This window comes from Dasypus novemcinctus, chromosome 27 (genome assembly GCF_030445035.2).
Source record: "Dasypus novemcinctus isolate mDasNov1 chromosome 27, mDasNov1.1.hap2, whole genome shotgun sequence".
Classification (NCBI taxonomy): Eukaryota; Metazoa; Chordata; class Mammalia; order Cingulata; family Dasypodidae; genus Dasypus; species Dasypus novemcinctus.
This window is the reverse complement of record NC_080699.1, coordinates 24,759,299-24,781,206: the sequence shown is the minus strand read 5'-3', so window position 1 is coordinate 24,781,206 and position 21,908 is coordinate 24,759,299. Positions and strand designations below refer to the sequence as shown.

General features: G+C 40.6%; 1 protein-coding gene across 1 annotated transcript in view; it reads right to left on the bottom strand.

Moving 5' to 3' along the window:
• Nucleotides 1–20,138, bottom strand: part of ARCN1 (archain 1) — a 29,782-nt gene extending 9,644 nt beyond the window's left edge. Inside the window, exons 1-6 of the mRNA XM_004456305.4 lie at nucleotides 19,939–20,138; nucleotides 5,592–5,855; nucleotides 4,899–5,078; nucleotides 4,561–4,766; nucleotides 3,705–3,869; nucleotides 625–790 (exon numbers count right to left, since the gene is read on the bottom strand). Of these exons, the coding sequence (XP_004456362.1) occupies nucleotides 625–790; nucleotides 3,705–3,869; nucleotides 4,561–4,766; nucleotides 4,899–5,078; nucleotides 5,592–5,855; nucleotides 19,939–19,941 (984 nt within the window). The 5' untranslated portion in view covers nucleotides 19,942–20,138. The remainder of the gene's footprint in view (nucleotides 1–624; nucleotides 791–3,704; nucleotides 3,870–4,560; nucleotides 4,767–4,898; nucleotides 5,079–5,591; nucleotides 5,856–19,938) is intronic.
• Nucleotides 20,139–21,908: the final 1,770 nt, after the last annotated feature.

The following is a 21,908-nucleotide window of genomic DNA, read 5'->3' as shown; positions in this document are numbered from 1 at the left end:
CTCCCTCAGCAAAAGCCTCAATACATGAAGTAGATGCGACTCAAGCCCTTGAGCACCAGCCTCCTACATGGGAGGTCCCAGGTTCGGTTCCCAGTGCCTCCTGAACAAAACTAAAGCAAATAACAAGCAAAACAAATGAAAAAACCAACTCAGGGGGAGGCAGATGTGGCTTAAGTGATTGGGCTTCTACCTACCATATGGTAGGTCCAGGGTGGCCCGCACAGTGAGCTGGCCCAAGCAGAGAGCTGGCACAGCAAGATGATGCAACAAAAAGAGACAAAGAGGAGAGATAATAAGAGACACAGCAGACCCGGGAGCTGAGGTGGCACAAGAGACTGAGCACCACTCTCCCACTCCAGAAGGTTCCAGAATTGGTTCCTGGTGCTGCCTAAAGAGAATACAAGCAGACACAGAAGAACACACAGCAAGTAGACACAGAGAGCAGACAAAGGGGGGTGGGGGGAGAAATAAATAAATAATCTAAAAAAACAAGCAAAACAAAACAAAAACCAACTCAGGGAAGCCAATGTGGCTCAGTGGTTGAACAGCAGCTTCCCACATGAGGTCCCAGTTCAACCCCCAGGTTCCGGTACCTTAAAAAAAAAAAAAAAAGCCTCTACATACTTGTAGCTGCACTCCCTTCTTATCTTCATTTTCCACATGAAGACGAATTCGTCCAAATTTATCATCTGAGATCCTAAGCATGATCATGCCATGCAACTCCATATTCTGTAATCCTCCATCTCGCCCACAGGTTAATGTGATCTTTTCCTCAATCTTCATATGCACACTGTAGGGAAAAAGTAATACATTTGTTTAAAAAGAGAGAAACCAGAATTCCCTTTCTCCAGGGTTTAATGGTAGATTAACTATGAACAATTTACTTTTTAAAAAAGCTGCTCTAGCTATATCTATCAAAATATAAAGTATTAGACCCTTCATCCAGCAATTCTTTTCTAGAATTTATCCTAAAGATAAATGCTCAAATGTGCAAAGTAATATACTAAATTATTTTAATGAAGAATAGTTGGTGAAGCAAAAGTTTGGGAACAACCTAAACATTCATCAATAGGGAGCTACTTAAATAGATAAAGGTACACCCAAACAATTGTATACTAGGCAACTGTTTGGTTTTTGTTTTTTTTCTCCTCTCCTCCCCCACTTGTCTGCTCTCTGTGTCCATTTGCTGTGTGTTCTTCTGTGACTGCTTCTATCCTTATCAGCAGCACCAGGAATCTGTGTTTCTTTTTGTTGCATCATCTTGTTGTGTCAGCTCTCCGTGTGCAGCGCCATTCCTGGGTAGGCTGCACCATCTTTCACACTGGGCGGCTCTCCTTTCGGGGCACACTCCTTGCGCGTGGGACTCCCCTACACGGGGGACACCCCTGTGTGGCAGGGCACTCCTTGCGCATCAGAACTGCGCATGGGCCAGCTCCACATGCATCAAGGAGGCCTGGGGTTTGAACCGCGGACCTCCCATGTGGTAAGCGGATGCCCTATCCATTGGGCCAAGTCCGCTTCCCTAGGGAACAGTTTAAAAGAGGGTATGTGTATGTGAGAGAAATGATTTCAAACTAAAACAACCAAAACCTAAAAAATTATACAAGGAATACATGTATAACTGTCATCCAGATTTACCTATTGTTAAAATTGTATCCCATTTGTCTTATCATTTGCATGCACATTCTCTCTCTATAATACATGTATGAATATTTTTCCTGAACCATTTGAAAGTCAGTAGTTATCAACTTCATAAATTTACACCAATACAATACTTTACTCTACCAACAGTGTCAGCTTAGCCAATAATGTCTGTTATAGTATTACAGGATCCAGACTAGGATTAAATACTGCATTTACACGTCATACCTCTATAACATCAAATAAGGAAAATCTTATCTGTAAAATAAGTGAAAAAGCAACTGGAGAATTGTCTAGTATGCTACCCATTTCTGCATAAAAAGGGGAAAAACAGAATATGTATACATGCTTTCACTTGTCTATGCACAGATTATCTCCTCTGGAAGTATACACACACACAAAAGATTAATATTGTTTGCCTCCAGAGAGAGAAACTCAATGTCTAGAGAACAGGGATGGGAAGAAGACTTCACTGTCCTTTTTCCTGAACCTTTTGAAATTTGAAGTATGCATACATAACTTAATAATAAAAGTAAAATAAAAAGTCTTGCTGCTATGGGCAATCATTAATACAAGATATCCACATTTTCACTCTGACCTGTCTTATATTAAAACTATTTTTAGGTGTGTGAACTGCAATGCTGCAAAGAATATTCTGGCATTCTACTGTTCTCTGTTCCAACCTTTTAGGTATTCCCAGAAAGGGGAGCATCAGACAAGATACACCACAAAGGAGTATATCTTAAAGCAATGCAGGGTCCCATTTTGCATTCACGAGTTTGGTCTGTGTTCAACAGGTATTTCATCATTTAGAGAGAGTCTCAAGCTCTCCCTAATATGTGATGGTCTCCAGCATCTTTGTACAACAGCTTCAAGTCTCTTTCTTACTCAAAGCAGTCATTAGGAATAAATAGCACAGGAGCTTTAGCAATTCAAGAGATTTATCCTGATGTAACCCTGTTCATTTCATACAAAACAGGATAAACAAACAGTAAAAACTCCTCTTTTATGCTCAAGCTCATCTGATAGAGGTATTCTTCCAGACTCATCTTTCATTGACCTCAAAACCATGAGAAACAATAGAAGGTCTGGGCTTCCAGACAAGAAATCTGAGTCATGAATATGTGAACCTGATAACTACAACTTAACAATGTTACCAACCAGCAACACAGCCCTGAGATAAAAGCCAAATCAAAAATATTCTACACTGAGTTCAAATACTTAAAAGGCAAAAGATAATGTTAATTTGCTATTAGTGATATTTATAAATTTTGGAGTAGATTGGTTCTTCTTGAAGTTTAATTAGAAGGGTAGAAAAAGGCATGCCATAATATTGGGGGTGGGGTGGAGTAGGGCTGTTATCATAGCTCCAGCCCCTAATTCAAGTCTACTTTAAAGGACAAGGTATAAACTAGGCATAAAGACAAGTTATTTTTGTTTAAGCCAGCAGAGACCTGATAAAGGGCAAGCTCTAAAAAAAGGATCTATGTTAATACTAGAATATATTCTGAATAAGTCTTTTCTTTTCTTAAAGACATATTTATTTATCCCCCCCCCGCCACTGCCTGCTCTGTGTCCATTTGCTGTGTGTTCTTCTGTGTCTGCCTGTATTCTCATTAGGTGGCTCTGGGAACCGATCCTAGGACCTTCCAGAGTGGGAGAGAGGTGCTCAATCTCTTGAGCCGCCTCAGCTCCCTGGTCTGCTGTGTCTCTTATTATCTCTCCTCTTTGTCTCTTTTGTTGCATCATCTTGCTGCATCAGCTGTCCACATGGGCCAGCACTCCTGTACAGGGCAGCACTCCTTGCGTGGGGCAGCATTCTGTGTGGGCCACCTCGCCACATGGGTCAGCTTGCCTTCCCAAGAAGGCCCTGGGTATTGAACCCTGGACCTCCTATATGGTTGACAGGAGCCCAATTGCTTAAGCCATACCTATTAGCCATGAATAATTCTTTTAAAGCAATATAGGTTAAATGAAAATATACAGAAAGAATTCATAGCACACTGAAATAAGATTTTTAAAAAATTATCTGCTCTGTTCTTACTGAGAAAGCTATTACTTACCTTTCCATATTAATAGGTGGAGTATGTACTTTGGTTGCTTCAGAGGTACGCTTTCCCATACTGGAGGACATGATTGTTTCACCCTCAGATTTCAATTTGTCCACAAAGTTATCTACTTCCTTTCCTTTGGCTCCAAGTTTCAAAGCCTTGCTGGGGCCTGAAGGCCTAATTAAAGAATACAAAATAAGAAAATATACATGACACAATTAAAATAAACAAACAAACAAAAAACAATGATTAATGACCCTATATCCTTGAAGCTTTCCCTAAAGCTATTCTTTATGAAAAATATGAAGGAGAAGAACCTAAGGTTCCTAGTGTTTGGAGGATAATCAGGCTGTCATAGCCAAATATATAATCCTGTCCAAACTGCCAGCTGACTGTCACTATCAACATGTAAGCTTCGAGTACCGAAAGACCAAAGGTATACTTTAAGCATGCATAATCTGATGAAAACTTTGTACCTTCCAGTCAGTTACATGTGCCCATGTACAAACAAAGTTTTGCATATAATTTCAGGTTTTCACAGATTCTCTCTGAAATCCATCTATGAATACCAAGATTAAAAATCCATGTTCCATAAACAGTTAAATATCCTCTCCTCTTCCCCAAAAAAGGCAACTCTCAGGAAATTGAGGTCGTGGCATAGTTTGTAGAAGAAATCTCTTTTATATAAGAGGAAAAACAACCACATTCAGAGATCTCCTTTATCCCCATGTGGCCAAATTTAATTTTGCATCTTACTTCATAAAGCCACTCATTTACAGCTTGCCCAGAAATCAGGTATCACTCCAAAGACACAAGCTTACAGCTTTCATCTGGCATCCAGGGTTCCCTGTAAAACACTAGAATATACCTGGCTGGTGCAGGTGCCACTTTTGGTTTGTCAGTTTCAATGATGGTCTCTGTGATCATGGCAGCTGTACTGCCTCCAGATACTGCAGAGCTTCCAAATCCTCCAAATCCTGGTGCTTTCTTGCCTTGTCTCTCTGCATCTCTTCGAGCCTGTTGTAATTCTTTTGCTTTACGCCGCATCTCAGCCTTGGCTTCACGTTCTTGAGTCTACGAGAAGAGACATACGTGGATGAGGCTTTGAGGACAGTCTACATTAACAAGTACAAACAGGGAAATCAGACTAGTAAAGCCTAAAAGAAGGATGCAAATAGCAGTAGTCCCAAAGAAAACCCTATTTACCTCTCTGACTGCTCTGAACACCTTCTCCTCATGAGAATCCATTTCTGTAAAGGTTCTGATCTGTGCCAGGTTAACATTCTCCCGGTATCCCAGGGCGACAATTTCATCAAAAGCAAAAATCAAATCAAAGCAGTGTTCAGATATTTCATTCTCTTCTAAGGCTCGGCAATATTCAGGGATCTAATCATGGACAGAAATGGAAAAGAACAGAATTTATCAACAGCTATGTTTTCAAGTCTTATCCTTTAAAGTACCACAAATTCCATTAAATCTGAATCCCTTTTTTAGGTCTTTGGAGTTTTAATTCTAAGCAAGATAATTCTCACTGGCATAAAGTCCTGTGTGTGTGTGTGTGTGTGTGTGTGTATGTGTGTCTGTATCAGTAAGCCCTTGACTATGTTATCTAAAACACATGACCAAACAAGTATCAGAACCACAGAGGTATATGAGAATAACTATGAAAGAACTAGAAAATGAAAGAGTAGTATCCATATGCTCTTTAGGGATGCTTATAGTCTAGGAGGACATGCAATAAATGTTTGCTGGATGAATGAGGAACAGTAGCAATAAGTTGCTGGGATGGGGAGAAGCCTGCAAACAAAGAAGCATCAGTTGCTTTAAGGGAAAAAGTGTTTCATGCAAAAAATGTAAAACCATTAAACAAAAAACTAGAACCTATTAAAGGACTCTTACCACTCTTGAGAAAAGTCTTAGGGTCTCCAGGTCTTCTAAAATGTTGCTGTTTTTGGTAGTGATCAGGACCATGTATAGTTTCTCCATAGGCTGGTAGACATATCTTACGCTCTCTGTTTCAACAAACGTATGCTGTTTTCCAGTGTTCATAAGCTTTGGAAAAGCTGCTAACAAGCCCTCAATCCGAGTTCGGGTCATCTCTACAAACTGTCGAGAAACAATAGCCTTTCCTGCTTTTGTGCAGACCGCTGCTGCCAACAGCACCTGCCAGGAACATTACGTATAAATAAGTAGTAATTAATCACTTTTTCACATCTGTTTTCCCAACAGCCCAGGAGAAAGGGATATTATACTTCATAGAATGACAGTCCAATTATTTAGTGACATGGCTACAGAATGCTGACTTTCAAACTCTATTTCACTGCTTTTAATTATAATACGTAATTCACAAGACAAAGCTAAAGTAAAGTTGAGGAAAATGAAGACATTATTTTTATTTCTCGATAATCTACCTAAAGAAAAAGGTTTTTTTTTTTTGAAAACAAGTTTTCTAATAACATGTTTTGGAAAATAAAGAAATTTATTTTCCCCCGAATTTACACATACTTTTTTTTTTTTTTAAGATTTATTCATTTATTTATTTTTCCTCTCCTGCTCTCCCTGCCCTACTGTTTTTGCTGTCTGTGTCCATTCGCTGTGTGATTTTCTATATCTACTTCTCTTTTTGTCTTCTCTTCTCATTTTTTCTCCTCTAGGATTTGATCCTGGGGACTTCTGATGTGGAGAGAGGTTTGCTGTCAGCTGCGCAACCTCAGTTCCTGGTTTCTGCTGTGCTTCACCTTGACTCTCCACTTTGTCTCTCTTTTGTTGCGTCATCATCTTGCTGCATGACTCACTTGGGCAGGCCCTGGCTCACTGTGCGGGCACTCAGCTTGCCGTGCGGGCACTCAGCTCACCACGCAGGCACTGGATCACCATGCAGGCACTCAGCTCACCATGTGTGCCCTTGCACGGGCACTTGGCTTGCCGCACAACGCTCGTTTCACTACACAAACACTTGGCTTGCCACGCAGGCACTGGCTCACTGCACAGGCAAGCTTTTTCTCCTTCTTTTTCACCAGGAGGCCCCAGGAATTGAACCTGGGTCTTCCCATACAGTAGGCAGAAGCCCTATCACTTGAGCCACATGTGCTTCCCGCACGTACATTGATTGGTCTCCTTTGACTCAGAACTGGGCTACTTCTTGTTTGGCATACCCGTAAAGAATAATTTAAACTTTAAAAAAAAAAAAAAAAGAACAAAGATTTCCACAGCCAAAACAGAGCTCTGACCAGACAGATTAAAGGTTTATAAGAAGCCCTTAGCCTTTCCTTTCCACCTAGAATATGGAATCAAGCTAGTACATTTAAACTTATCTTCTCCTCTCTGATTAACCTTACCGTTCTGCATTATTCTACCCTAGATATGCAAACAATCTATAAGATAAAAATCTAACTGAGCTAATGTGGCACACAGGTTTTTTGACAGTGGACAGTGATCAAGACCCCACAGCCTTCTTTCAGAGTCTGGCATTTCACTGAACAAAATAAATAAAGCACCAAAGGAAGAAGGGGGATCTCATATGCCATTAGCTTAGAAGTAAGGGAATTAAGTACAGTGTTAACAGTTTCTTCAGTGCAGGGATGCAAGAGTTCACAAGTACAATTAGAAAAAAGATTATTTACACATTTTAGAAATCACAATGCTGAATACAATGTCTGAAATATCAACCTCCAGCTGATCAGGCTTCTCATCTTTACAGAAACAATAATACTTATCCCCCTACTCATGAGCAGTTTGGGGGAGAAGCCTGAAGAAAAAAAACAAGTTCAGTTTTATAGTAATTATAGGAGAACATGAAATCAATTTCCTTATCCATCAAGAATAGGTAATGAAGGGGAAGTGGACTTGGCCCAGTGGTTAGGGCATCCATCTACCACATGGGAGGTCCGCGGTTCAAACCCCGGGCCTCCTTGACCCGTGTGGACCTGGCCCATGCGCAGTGTTGATGCGCGCAGAGTGCCCTGCCACATAGGGGTGTCCCCGCACAGGGGAGCCCCACGCGCAAGGAGTGCGCCCTGTAAGGAGAGCCGACCAGCGTGAAAGAAAGTGCAGCCTGCCCAGGAATGGTGTCACACACACAGAGAGCTGGCACGACAAGATGACGCAACAAAAAGAAACACAGATTCCTGTGCCGCTGACAACAACAGAAGCAGACAAAGAACACGCAGCAGATGGACACAGGGAACAGACGACTGGGGCGGGCGGGGGGGGGGGGGGGAGAAGGAGAGAGAAATAAAATAAATAAATCTGTTTAAAAAAAAAAAGAATAGGTAATGAAGGTGTCTGGGAGACAGTTACCATCAGCCTTATTTCCTATAAAAAGTGAGGTAAAACAATTTACATGAGAAAAATGTTTACTTTATACTTTGCACAAAAAATTGCCTCTATTGAACATATTTTTACTGACCAGTTTACTTTCGTTTACTTTCAATGAACATGAGACAGTGTTCTCATGGGAAATTTCAAGAGAGAATACTATTACCAGCTCCATTTCCCAAATCTAACACTAAGTTCAGAAAAAAGCAGATTTAAAGGAGTAATAAAAATTCTGTTTATGTTTCTGATTCTATTGAGATCCTATCTTTTCACTCTACACTGAGATTTACCTTCATTATCCTAGCTTGAAGTCAACTTTTATATTGTATATAATTAAAAATTTTGTGATTTTTTTTTAAGTAGTCCTAAATCATAAATACTCTTGGGAAGAATCTTGTTTTTTTCCCCTTACGAAAGATGAGAAAATATTTAGACATTCAGAGAAGTATAAAGCATTAACAATTATCAGAGTTGACAGTTTTTAGAGTTGCAAATGAGCTAGGTTAAATAATCCAAATACAATCAAAATGCTTTTAAAAATATTTTTGTACTTAAGAAATGACTCTTTCACCATCATCCAAGCATGAGTCAAAAAGCTCTACTGAAGATAGTAAAGGATCTAAGGAAAAGAATAAGGATATAGAAAAGTTATAATCCTTATTTCTCAGAAGAAATCCCTGACTCCCTGTTTTTTAAAGAGTGTGATATTATAGTGAGTATAACTAACAATGCTGATTTATAATTGTGACTGTGGTTGAAAGGGGTAGTCTAGGGATGTAAACATCATTTGAAAGAAAGCTAGAGAATAATCTAGCAACTGTGTAATAAAGTGAATTTGGTGGTAGATAAGGATTGTGGTTTATAGTAAAAATACTAGAAGAATGTTCTTTCGTGAATTAGAACAAATGTATATCACTATTACAAGGTGTTAAGAATGTGGTGATACATGGGGAAAATACAATTAATGTAACTTAGGGACTACAGTTAACAACAATATTATAATATTCTTGCATGACTGTCAAAGAAGGTAATATGTCAATGCTAAGGGTCAATATCAGGGGGGTATGGGATTTTTTTCTATCAGAGTAAGGAAAATTCTCTAAAATTTACCGAGTACAACTCTGTGATGACAAATAAGAGCCACTGAGTGTACACTCTGGAGTGTACAAGACATGGGAATGTATACCACAGTGAACCATGTGGTGGATAATGGACTGTGGTTAATAACACAAATATGAGCGCATTCTCTCATAAACTATAACAAATATACAGTACTAATGTGTGGTCTTAATAATAGGGTGGTTTATGGAAAAATATAAGCAATAGACCACAGTTAGCAATACTATATGTATTAATTTAGGAGACCCTGTATCCCCCTTGTTTATAGTTAAAATAGGATCAGCAAGTAAATTGGTATACCGTCTTAGCCCCGCTTCAGATAACAACACTATAACCCACGTCCCTGGGGATTTTAGCAGCACTATCTGTTTTAGTATGGCTTCAATATTTGGATGCCTTCAGAGGAAGAGTCCTCCTATCTGGACCTTCTTCCCTTTCTTCCATTTAAAGGTCAGAATTATGGGGCTTCCTGATGAACAGCCTCAAATAAAAAATGTTAAGACAATTACATTGCGGGTGGTGGGTGGAAACTGTGCCTGGGAGATATGACTCCAAGGTTCTGGGGCCCAGTGACACTGAGAAATAATAGTTTGATGATGTTCTTTTGTAATTTGTAACAAATGTTCCACAACAATGCAAGGTGTTGGTGGTGGGGTAATGTATGGGAATTCTGTACATTATGTGTTTTGTAAGCTCACAATTATCTCATTAAAAAAATAACAGCATGAGATGAAAAAAAAATTTATTCAAATAAGGACAAGGTCTCCTGTAATTTTTGGTACACAAATAATAATACCACAAGCCCTTCAGAGATGAAATTGTCCTGGAATTATCAGCAAGCCAGAGTGTTTCCTCAAAAGACCAAAACTTACTCAGGGATGAGTTGATGGAAAAAATGGCATCTGAATTACGCTTGATGAATTGGAGGAACTGACTATGTAGATAAAGCAACAGTAGGGTAAAATAGTAGGTTCCCAAGCAAGAAAACATGAGCCTGTATGAGATACAGAGAAATCTTTAGCACAGCTGAATTCTATCCTACAGGGAGTGGGGAGCCAGTGAGTGAGGAGTACAGTAACAAAGAGACATGATCAGTGCTGTTTTTGGAAGACCATTCTGACAGCAATGCATCTGCCACAGGGATATGAAGAGACTGGAAGCCCAGAAATCACTTAAGTAGTTTTTCTGGGCAGTACAACAGATAGGAAGGAGTAAGATATGTAAGATACTGAATCAAAAGACCTGGGAACAGGGAAGCAGACTTGGCCCAGTGGTTAGGGTGTTGGTCTACCACATGGGAGGTCCGCAGTTTAAACCCTGGGCCTCCTTGACCCGTGTGGAGCTGGCCCACACGCAGTGCTGATGCGTGCAAGGAGTGCCATGCCACGCAGGGATGTCCCCGCATATGGGAGCCCCATGCGCAAGGAGTGCACCCCATAAGGAGAGCCACCCAGCACAAAAGAAAGTGCAGCCTGCCCAGGAATGGTGCCACACACACGGAGAGCTGACACAACAAGATGACGCAACAAAAAGAAACACAGATTCTGGTGCCGGTGACAACAAAAGAAGTGGACAAAGAACACGCAGCAAATAGACACAGAGAACAGACAACTGGGGGGGCGGAGAAGGGGAGAGAAATAAAATAAAATAAACAAATAAATCTTAAAAAAAAAAAAAAAAAAGACCCGGGAACAACATGTTGGCAGCAAGGGATAGTCTTTTGCAGTGCATCTCCTTAAAGAAATAAGAATATTAAACATTGATTGGAGGAATGTGGATGTGGCTCAGCTGACAGAGCATCCCCTTACCATATGGGAGGGTCCAGGGTTCGATCCCCAGGCTGTCCTGACCCCTGTGGCGAGCTGGCCCACGGGCAGAGCTGTCGCACGCGCATGGAGTGCTGTGCCATGTAGGGGCGCCCCCACGTGGGGGTGCCCCATACGCAAGGAGTGTGCCCTGCAAGGAGAGCTGCCCCACGTGAAAAAGGCGCAGCCTGCCCAGAGAGGCGCTGCATACATGGAGAAGTGACACAGCAAGATGAGGTAACAAAAAAGAGATGCAGTTTCCTGGTGCCACCGAGGGTGCAAGAGGGCACAGAAGAACACTCAGCTAACAGACACGAGAGCATACAAAGGGGGGAGGGGAATAAATAAAAATAAATCTTAAAAAAAAAACATTGATGGATTTCCAGTTTAGGCTCTATATACGTTGAAATCCTTTAACAAACAAAGAGAACTAACAGTAGCCCTAAGCTTATCTGATTCCTAAATGCATCTGAGATCAGCCATAAATTGGGCCTGAAGAAGGAAGTTGGACTAAGAGGAGACTGACTACCTGGATAATTACAAAAGCCCCATGGACAAAATGATAAAGTGGGATGAGAGAAATGAGAAGTAATAACAATGCTCCTAGATCCAGAAGTTCTCATGCTGTAGGTAAAAAGTAAATAGAATATTCAAGAGCAAAAGTTATCTAGAAAAAGAAAGGAACAGCAGCAACTATATGTATACATGCATGGGTAATATTTAAATTAAATATTCAGGACTCAGAGACTGGTAAAGTGATCAGGTCTTTTTTATATTGTTGACTGTGTGAGTCGTTCCTTTACCCAGATTCAAGCAAAATAAAGCTCCCAGGTAGGACCAAAGTGTCATACATTAAGCCTGGCTCTCTCCAAAAAAGAGTCAGGAGGTCATCAGGGGGTGATGCTTATGCATGCCTCAGTAGGGTACCAGAGACAGCCAAGGTAGATGGAAACCCAGGTGCTGATTCTCCTGAGGGCTGCAGAGACCCACAGGTTTATGGTCAAAGCAGATGGCTCTGGAGTTCAGGGCCATGTTAGTTGGCCCTACTTTGGAGTTTGTGTTCCTGAGTGTGATGGAGTTGGACTCAGATATAACCTTTCACACATGCCTCTTCTGTTACTTTTACTGGACCTTTGGTTGGTGTTTGGGTTGGTGTATACTCAGGAGACCTGAATCTCTGAACTAACTGTTCATGTGACGGCCAGGCCCTGGGCCTCAGCAGACTTGGAGTTCCTACCCTCTGGTTTCTTGGACTTACCCTGCTTACCAGCTGAGAGGGAGGTGAAGAGGGTCAACCATCACATCAGGGAGCCAAGAGTAACTACAGTTGCAAGCAGGAGAATTGCATCCATTATCCATGTGGAATATAAACCCCCTCTTGATGTAGAGGGGGACTGGACATAGCCATCCCAGGTCCACAAGATGGAGGAATAGAGTATGGATTAGAATGGACTTACTGGTGTTCTGCTGGGAAAATACTGTGATTAGTAAGAGAAGAAATTGTAGTAGAGATGTGTAGAGGGTGGACATGGTTGCTGCTGATAGTCGGGAGAGGGAAGAAGAAATATGGTGTTGGGGCATTTTCAGCATTTGGAGTTGTCCTAGGTGGTGCTGCAGGGACGGATGCTGGGCATTGCATGTCCTGTCATGGCCCACTGGCTGGACTGGGGGAGAGTGTGGACTACAAAGTGGACCACTGTCCATGCAGCGGTTCTCCAGAATGTATTCGCCAGGTGCAGTGGATGTGCCACAATGATGGAAGAGTTTGTTGATGTGGGAGGGGTGGCGTGGGTGGGGTGGGGGGTATAGGGGGACCTCACATTTTTTGAATGTAACATTTAAAAGAAAATAAAAAAAAAATTTATATACATGAAAAAAAAATTAAAAAAAAAATAAAATGAGAAAAGAAAAATAAAGCCTGGCTCTAAACCTCAAAACCCCAGGACACCACAATCATCACAGTCCATGCAGCTGATAGAGCTCTCTATTCACTATGTTACAGTTAATAACATGGTTGGAAAGTCTAGTCACTTCTGAATAACAAAAACTTATCCTATCCTAAAATAACATGACTTTCTTAAAAGACTCAAAATAATAGTTTCTCTTTATATTTATATCTATGTTTACCAATGTTTAAATTATTAAAATGTAGTGGGAAGCAGATTTGGCCCAATGGATAAGGCATCCACCTACCACATGAGAGGTCCAGGGTTCTATACCCAGGGCCTTCTGATCCATGTGGAGCTGGCCCACATGCAGTGCTGATGCATGCAAGGAATGCCCTGTCACTCAGGATGGCCCCCACATAGGGGAGCCCCACATGCAAGGAGTGTGCCCCGTAAGGAGAACTGCCCAGCGCAAAAAAAAGTGCAGCCCGCCCAGGAGTGGAGCCGCACACAGGGAGAGCTGACACAGCAAGATGACGCAACAAAAAGAGACAGATCCCGGGTGCCGCTGACACAAGCGGACAGAGAAGAACACACAGCGAATGGACAGAGAGCAGACAAATGGGGGGAGGGGGCTGTGGGAAGGGAGAGGGAAAAAAAACAAAAAAATTTAGTGCACAATAAAAAGGTAAGTTAAACAATTTTCCCTACTGTATTTTCATGTGATTTTCTTTGGGAAAGATTAAGTATGACTTCTACAAAGTTGTTTCAATTCAATTTTAATTTTGAAAAAGAACATTTTAGACCTAAAAAGAGTTTTCAGGAGGCCCTGATTTTTTCATAGACGTGAAAACTGAGGAAAGTTAGATGATCTCTTGAAGATTTAAAGAAATAAAAATAAACCCACCATTAAGATGAAATTTGTCTAACAACTTTTCTCTTAATAATACTTACCATAGTTTGAGCCATGTTTTTGAATTAAATAACCGTCTCTACTCAGATTTAACCACATAGATCAGCAAGTTCCTTGGGTAAAGAAGCCTAGAGAATTAGATTTCTGTCCTGCCTCTGCCATTAATTATGGGATCTTAGGTAAGTTACTTAACTGCTTCTTAAAATATCCACTTAGTTTATATGAAACAAAAGTACCTTTGCAAGGTGGGTTGAGGGAAAAATACACCAAATGTTAGATATGGACTATAGTTAGTACTAATATTTGAAGATGCTCTATCATAATTTGTTACAAATGTTTCACAACAATACAAGGTATTGGTGGTGGGGATGGAAGTCTATATGATGTTATGCATGTCTGTTTTGTAAATTCATAATTTTTACTATATACTTATGTTCATGTATGAATGACATAAATTGTTTTTAAAATAAAAAAAAGATTTTATAATTCTCTGAAAACTTCACAGCAACAGAAAATACAAAATACTTTCATTTCAAAGCTACTACTCTAATATGGCTTACATCTACTTTGGAACCATATTTTCACATTTTAAACTGCTGGAAGGCAAATCGCCTAACCAAAACAAATTGTGTGTTCATATGCGTAAGAGAGAGATTTAAGAATGACAGGTGGTAATTCAGCATACATGTGCACAATTCTCTAAAGAAAAAAGTCAAGGTCTCCCTTGAACCTCTAAATGGTTCAGTATTCTTCCCTTCTAGAATGAACCAGTTACTTTCTTCTTCATAATGATGATATACATAGCATTCATGGTCATATGAAGACTAGTTTTTACAACTGTCAGAGGATTATTTTGTCTTTTTTATTTATATGAAGTAATTACAGATAAAATCAGAGAGAAGAGTATAGTCCACAAACAAACCTGAAACTTGGAAGAAAAATGTATTGAGGGGGTTTCCCCCCTTTTCTGTTCTTTTTTTTCCTTTGTTTTTAATTTTATTTTTATTTCTATTTTTTTCTCTTTTTCTTTTTTTTTTTAAGTGAGGGTTTTAAAGCCCACACAAGCTTCTGTTCTAAAACAAAAGTTTATCATGAACAAACAAGACTGGATAAAGGTAAGGACTGAATCTTAGGCAGAATGTTCGTTCTTGCCTCTTTATGCTCTAAAGATCTCAAAGCCATTTATTTTGAAACTGAAGCAAAAATGAAAAGTTATCACAATTCTGCATAATTTTTCTGTAAACCCACAAGTGCTCAAAAAAAAAAAAAGATGACATCATTGTTCTCAGTTTTCTGCAGTAAAGTTCCTTTTTAGAGATATAAGCAGATGGCAAAACAATGTTAACTCAAGAAAATTGTTTTCATTCTTTGTTGTCCTCTAAACAACAATCAAAAACAGATACATAAAAAAAATACAGTATTTGTGGTAGATCTTGTTTTGAATATGAAAAGGGAGAAAAAACAAAGATGTAATAATAATCCCTCTACTGGGACCTGTTATTACTGTGTAGGATTTCAGTTTCTCCTCCAGCACATGTAAGATTAGCCATACAAGGTCCAAATCTAGCTTTCCAATAACTAATGTCTTTTGGAACTGAATTTACTGTGATCATTTATACTTAATGTGACTAAGTTTACTTATTGCCTATTCTTAGTAAGAAAAGAACAGTGCACTGTAAATAAGTAGATTTTACAGAATATCAAGCTTACACATTCAAAACCTAAGTTTATTTAGAAAAAGAACCGACTATAACATCAGACAAATGTTAAAAATATTTTCTCTTTAATTTGCAGAATACTAAGAAAAAGTTCAATTCAAAACACACCATTTTTTGGTACTTCATTCTATAACGAAGTCATCTTAAGGCCCATTTGCATTTGTTCATTTATCCATTGGGACCACATAGCCTAGGACATTTTGAGTTTACTTCTGTAACTAAAGGCAAATGGAACATCTATATTTCAAAATCAACTTTCATGTACTGATATCTGCAACTTAATTTGTAATTCATCAAAAAAAGAGAAGACAATTTAAAAAAAGAAAATTAAAAAAAAAAAACTAAGGAAAAAACAAAACAAAAAACAGAAAGAGTAGATGTGTGAAAAAAACTAGCAAAACATTAATTATAGGGGGAGCGGATGTAGCTGGAGCAGTTGAGCACCTGCTTCCCACAGGGGAGGTCCAGGGTTCAGTTCTCTGTGCCTCCTAAAAAAACAACAAGGACAAACAACATGCAAAACAAACGAAAAAACCAACTCGGGGGAGCCAATGTGGTTCAGTGGTTTAATGCTGGCTTCCCACATATGAGGTCCAGGTTCAATCCCTAGTCCCTGGTACCTCAAAACAAAAACAAACAAAAACAACAACTAATTATAGAATATAGCTGGTGGCTATTTGGATGTTCACTGTAAAGTTCTCTCAACTTTTTTATATATTTGAAAATTCTATAATACATTGTTGAGGAAAAAAACAGCTTTTGGAAGTGTTTTCCCTTCTTTTTTTTTTTTTTTTGTATTTTTCTTTCCTTCATTTATTTATTCTTTTTAGATTTATTTTTTATTTATTTCCCTCCCCTTCTACCCACCACCCCCAGTTGTCTGCTCTCTGTGTCCATTCACTGTGCGTTCTTCTGTGACTGCTTCTATCCTTATCAGCGTCACCGGAAATCTGTGTTTCTTTTTGTTGCATCATCTTGTTGTGTCAGCTCTCCGTGTGTGCCATTCCTGGGCAGGCTGCACTTTCTTTCGCGCTGAGTGGCTCTACTTACAGGGTGCACTCCTTGCGCATGGGGCTCCCCTGCGCATGGGGCTCCCCTACGTGGGGGACACTCCTGCATGGCATGGCACTCCTTGTGCGCATCAGCACTGCGCACAGGCCAGCCCCACATGGGACGGAGGCCTGGGATTTGAACCACGGTCCTCCCATGCGGTAGGCGGATGCCCTATCCATTGGACCAAGTCTGCTTCCCTCCTTTATTTTTAAGCAACAGAAATTTATTGTCTCACAATTAAACTTTTAGAAGTTTGATACAACTTTTAGACCAAAGAAGTCTAACAAAAATTTCACCCTATTTGGACATTTTGACTCTCCAGGGATCCCTCTGTAAAGAGGTTGGGCACCAAAACATTACACAGAAATAGTACCAATGTTTTATACTCTACAGAGTAAGGTGTACTGAGTTAAGTTGTTCTCCAGAATACACAAATCTGTGGGTATCTTTATTATGCCAAGTCCCAAATAAGTGAGAAATATATACATACTTAAACATGATATAACTGTATATATGTACATAGGTCAAAACAACAAAAGCATCACTCAATAAGGGCCTTGCCATCCCTCAGTTATCGATGAATTAAAAATACTTAAGTTCTGGGAAAAATGGATGTGGCGCAACCAATTGGGCTCCCGTCTACATATAAGGAGGTCCAGAGCTTGATGATGAGGGCAAGCTGGTCCACGTGGGAATGTCACCCTGTGCAGGAGTGTCGCCCTGCGTGGAATGCCACCCTGCATGGGAAAGCCATCCCAGGCAGGAGTGCTGGCCGACACAGAGAGCTGGCACAGCAAGATGACACAACAAGAGATACAGAGGAGAGAAAATAAGAAGACATAGCAGAACAAGGAGGTGAGGTGGTACAAGAGAGTAATCGCCTCTCTCCCACTCAGGAAGGTCCTAGGATCAGTTCCTGGGGCTCCTTAATGAGAATAAAAGCAGACACGGAAGAACACACAATGAATGGACACAGAGAGCAGACAATGGGGGGAATGGGGTGGTGGGGTGGGGGCTGAGAAATAAATAAAATAAAATAAATCTTTATATATATATAAAAAGATCCAAGAATCTTTTAGCGAAGTTTTTATGAAGATTACCTGTATTTGGCTTATATAATACTATACTTTACTTTTGCTAATAAAATGATATGCTCTTTTCACACCCATTGAAATGGTTGCTATTAAAAAAATAATAATAACAAGAGTTGGAGAGAACTCAGAAACAGGAAGATTCATTCATTGCTGGCAATGTAAAATGGTACAGCTGCTGTGGAAAACAGTTTGGTGGTTCCTCAGAACAATAAGCATAGAACTACTATATAACTCGACATATATCCAAAGGAATTGACAGCATGGACTCGAACAAATATTTGTCCACCCACAGTCATGGCAGAAGCATTATTCACAATGGCCAACATATGGAAACAACCAAGTGTCTGATAAGTGGATAAATAAAATGTGGTATATATATACAATGGGATATTATTCAGACATAAAAAGGAAATGAAGTCCTGATACATGGGACAATGATGAACCTTGAAGACATGATGCTGAGTGAAATAGGCCAGACACAAAGGAGAAATAGTGTATGATTTCACTGATTTGAAACAATTAGAATAAGCAAACTCATAGAGTCAGAATCTAGAATATAGGTTACCAGGGGATTGGGTGGGGATAGGGAATGAGAAGTTAAGGTTCCTATTTGGGATGATAGAAATGTTTTGATAATGGATGGTAGTGATGGCAGCACATAGTGAATGCAATTAACAGCACTGAAATATATATCTGAGTACAATTAAAAGGAGAAATGATAGATTGTCTATATGGTCATATAACTAACACTAAAAATTAAAAAAAATATATCCATGGAACTACACTACACAGTGAACCCTAAGTTAAACCATGGACTTTAATTAATAGTACAATTATAAAAAGGTGCTATAATCAATTGTGGCAAATGTTCCACACCAATGCAAAGTGTTGGTACTGAGTGGTATATGGGAATCCTATATTTTATGCATGACTGTTCTGTAAACCCACAACTTCCTTAACAAAGTAAACAGTTATTTTTCAAAATGATGTTCTAAGATGCCCTAAGGATACTTCCAGTGTGTAAAAGGTAAAGGTGTTAAAAATCACTATCGAAATGCCTCCTAGCAGAATTGAAAAAGTAAGTTTCTGGAAAGTTTATTTCTAACACTAAAGTTGCAAAAGGCACACCACTTGATGCAGTTTATATATCTGAAACTGGAAAAAAAACAATTTTTATTGGTTTAAATGCCTCCACCATCGAAGTTCTCATCCAAAAGGTTGTCAACCACATTTAAAATGATTGGCATCAAATTACATTATCATCTTCTAAGCAAATAGGAAAACGTTTAATCAAATTATTAATCTATTGGCAAAAATAAAATAAAAAAGAAGAACATTATTCAAAAGACTGAAAGGCATAAGGTGCACTAAAAAATGTATTATTAGCTCCTTTGAAAAGGACAGTTTTTTCCTACTTCAGGAACGTTCACGAATTGGTAGTGGTAAAGTAACATTTAGTGGAGTCAGCAGCAATTCTGTGTTTTGGCCTCACCTGCATTAATTTTTCCCATCGCCACAATGAATGCAACCACAAAGAAATGCATCTGAAGGCAATGTAAGAGGTCTCAGAGTACGACCCACTCTTTTTACCTGTCCTCCTAGGACACATCTCATTACGATACGCCACACACACATTTTACCTCACCTGAACAAGAAGTTCCTTGTAGTCAGAAACCCTGTCTCTTCCATAGCTCGCTCACATCTTCCCAATGCCCTGTACACAGCGTACACTCAAAACTGACGATTAGATAACACGCAAGTACTACCGAAGCAGATTTCAGGACGCTTGGGTCCTAAAATTAGTGTTGGAAGTTACTCTTCTCGGCTCTAAGCCTCCATTTCCCCCTTTCGAACAAACAAAAGAAAAAGTCCTGCCCAACACGGATGTCGATTTCGAACACCAAAGGTCTCCCCAACACCCAGGATGTCAGAATACAGAAGGAAGGGAACCCCATGAAAAGAAACCCATCCTGCTGAGCTGAAGCGCTCACGGAACCGGCTGAACATTAGCGCCAAGGTCCGCGACATCCTCGACGAGGTTCTGGCAGAGCTAAGACCCCAGCCCCAGCCCCAGCCCCGTCCTAGGAGTCGCGTAGGGACAGAGGAGGGAATCCAGCCGGTAGGGCCGGCGGGTGGGCGCAACCACAGAGGGAATGGAGTCGGGTCTCCCAGGAGGCCGAGCGCAGGACGGGGAGAAGCCACACGACTCCCCGAGACCAGAGAAGCACCTGGCTCGAGGCCCTGGGGCGGGGCTCCCCTGGACCCAGGATCAAGCCGTCCGGCAGGGACAGGGAGCGAGCGAGGCCCGGTCCCAGGAGTTCGGGTCCGGCTCGGATCTTACCATGGTTAGGGTGGTGGTGGGGGGCGCCCTCGCGCTCCGGCTCCACTGGGGCTAGGGCTGGGGTCAGGGGAAGGGGAGCACCGGCCGCTCCGGACCTGCCGCCCCCCTGACAGGAGCCGCTGCCGCTTTGCCTCCTGCCAAGATGGCGGCCCCGAGCCACGTCCCCAACCGGAAACTGTGCGGGTCAAAGGGCGGAGGGCGGGGCGCGGTGGAGTCGGGGTGGGAACTTGAGGGTACCCGGCTGCGCTTGCGGTGCCAGGGACGCGTTAGCCGGCTTGCTCCAGACGGGGGTCTTCATAGTTCCTTCTCTTCGCTGTTTATCGTCGCCTTTATTTTATTTTATTTTTTTGTGTCACCTCTTACAACTTTTAAATCCTCTTCCACACCTACTATATCATATAATAGTCAAAATAACCCGTGTCCGTAAGGGACTAGTAGCCAGAATATATAGAGAACTCTTACAACTCAGTAATAATGAAAAGATAAATGGCCCAATTTTTAAAAGTGAGCAAAGGATTTGATAGGCTGTTTCTCCAAAGAAGATATACAAATGGCAATTAGCACATGAAAAGATACTCAACATCCATAATCATTTGGGAGATGCAAATCAAAACCAAGAGATACCATTTCACCCACTAGGATGGCAAGAATTAAAAAGATAATAACAAGTGCTGACAAGGAGATGGAGAAATGCAAACCCTCATGATGGAACTATAAAAGTGCAGCAGCTTTGGAAAACAATTACTCAAAAAGTCAAACATAGATTTACCATATGGCCCAGCAATTCCATTCTTAGGTATATATAACCAAGAGAATTGAAAATGTGTGCCCACTCAAAAATTTGTACATGAATGTGCATAGCAGCATTATTCATAATTATTAAAAGTGAAAACGATCCAAATATCCATCAACTGATGAATGGATAAACAAACTGTGGTATATCCATATAATGGGTATTATTCAGCCATAAAAAAGAATGAAGTACTGATAACAAGCTATGACACAGATGAACCTTGAAAACATTATGCGAAAGAAGCCAGGCACAAAAGATCACATTTTATATGGTTCCATTCATATAAAATGTCCAGAATAGGCAAATTCAGAGAGAAAGTATATAAGTGGTTACCAGGTACTGGGAGGAGAGAAATGAGGAGTGCCTGCTAATAGGTATAAGGTTTGATTTGGAGTGATAAAAATATTCTGGAATTAGTGGTGATGGTTGCACAACTTTGTGAATATACTAAAAACCACTGAGCTGTACATTGTAAAGGGTGAATTTTATGGTTTGTGAATTACATACTAAGTGAATTACTCTGTGTGCAGGTAGCAGGGCAGTTATTGTGCTGATGTTCATCTTGCAGATGAAGAAAATGGTACACATTTAAGCAATTTACCCAGGTTCCAGTATATAATGGAACCAGGACTCAAAATTTCATCTTCTGGGAAACGGACTTTGGCCCAGTGGTTAGGGCGTCCGTCTACCATATGGGAGGTCCGCGGTTCAAATCCCGGGCCTCCTTGACCCGTGTGGAGCTGGCCATGCGCAGTGCTGATGCGCGCAAGGAGTGCCGTGCCACGCAAGGGTGTCCCCTGCGTGGGGGAGCCCCATGCGCAAGGAGTGCGCCCGTGAGGAAAAGCCGCCCAGCGTGAAAAGAAAGTGCAGCCTGCCCAGGAGTGGCGCCGCCCACACTTCCCGTGCCGCTGACGACAACAGAAGCGGACAAAGAAACAAGACGCAGCAAATAGACACCAAGAACAGACAACCAGGGGAGGGGGGGAAATTAAATAAATAAATAAATCTTACAAAAAAAAAAAAATTTCATCTTCTGACTTTCTTGGTAGTTCTCCCATGTCAAACATCAATTTTACAGAGCATATTTGAATCAGCAGTTCTTGATTTTATCCCATATACCTGCCTCAATCTCACCCATATTAAGCCTCTATGTCTACTATAAAGGCTAACAATATAT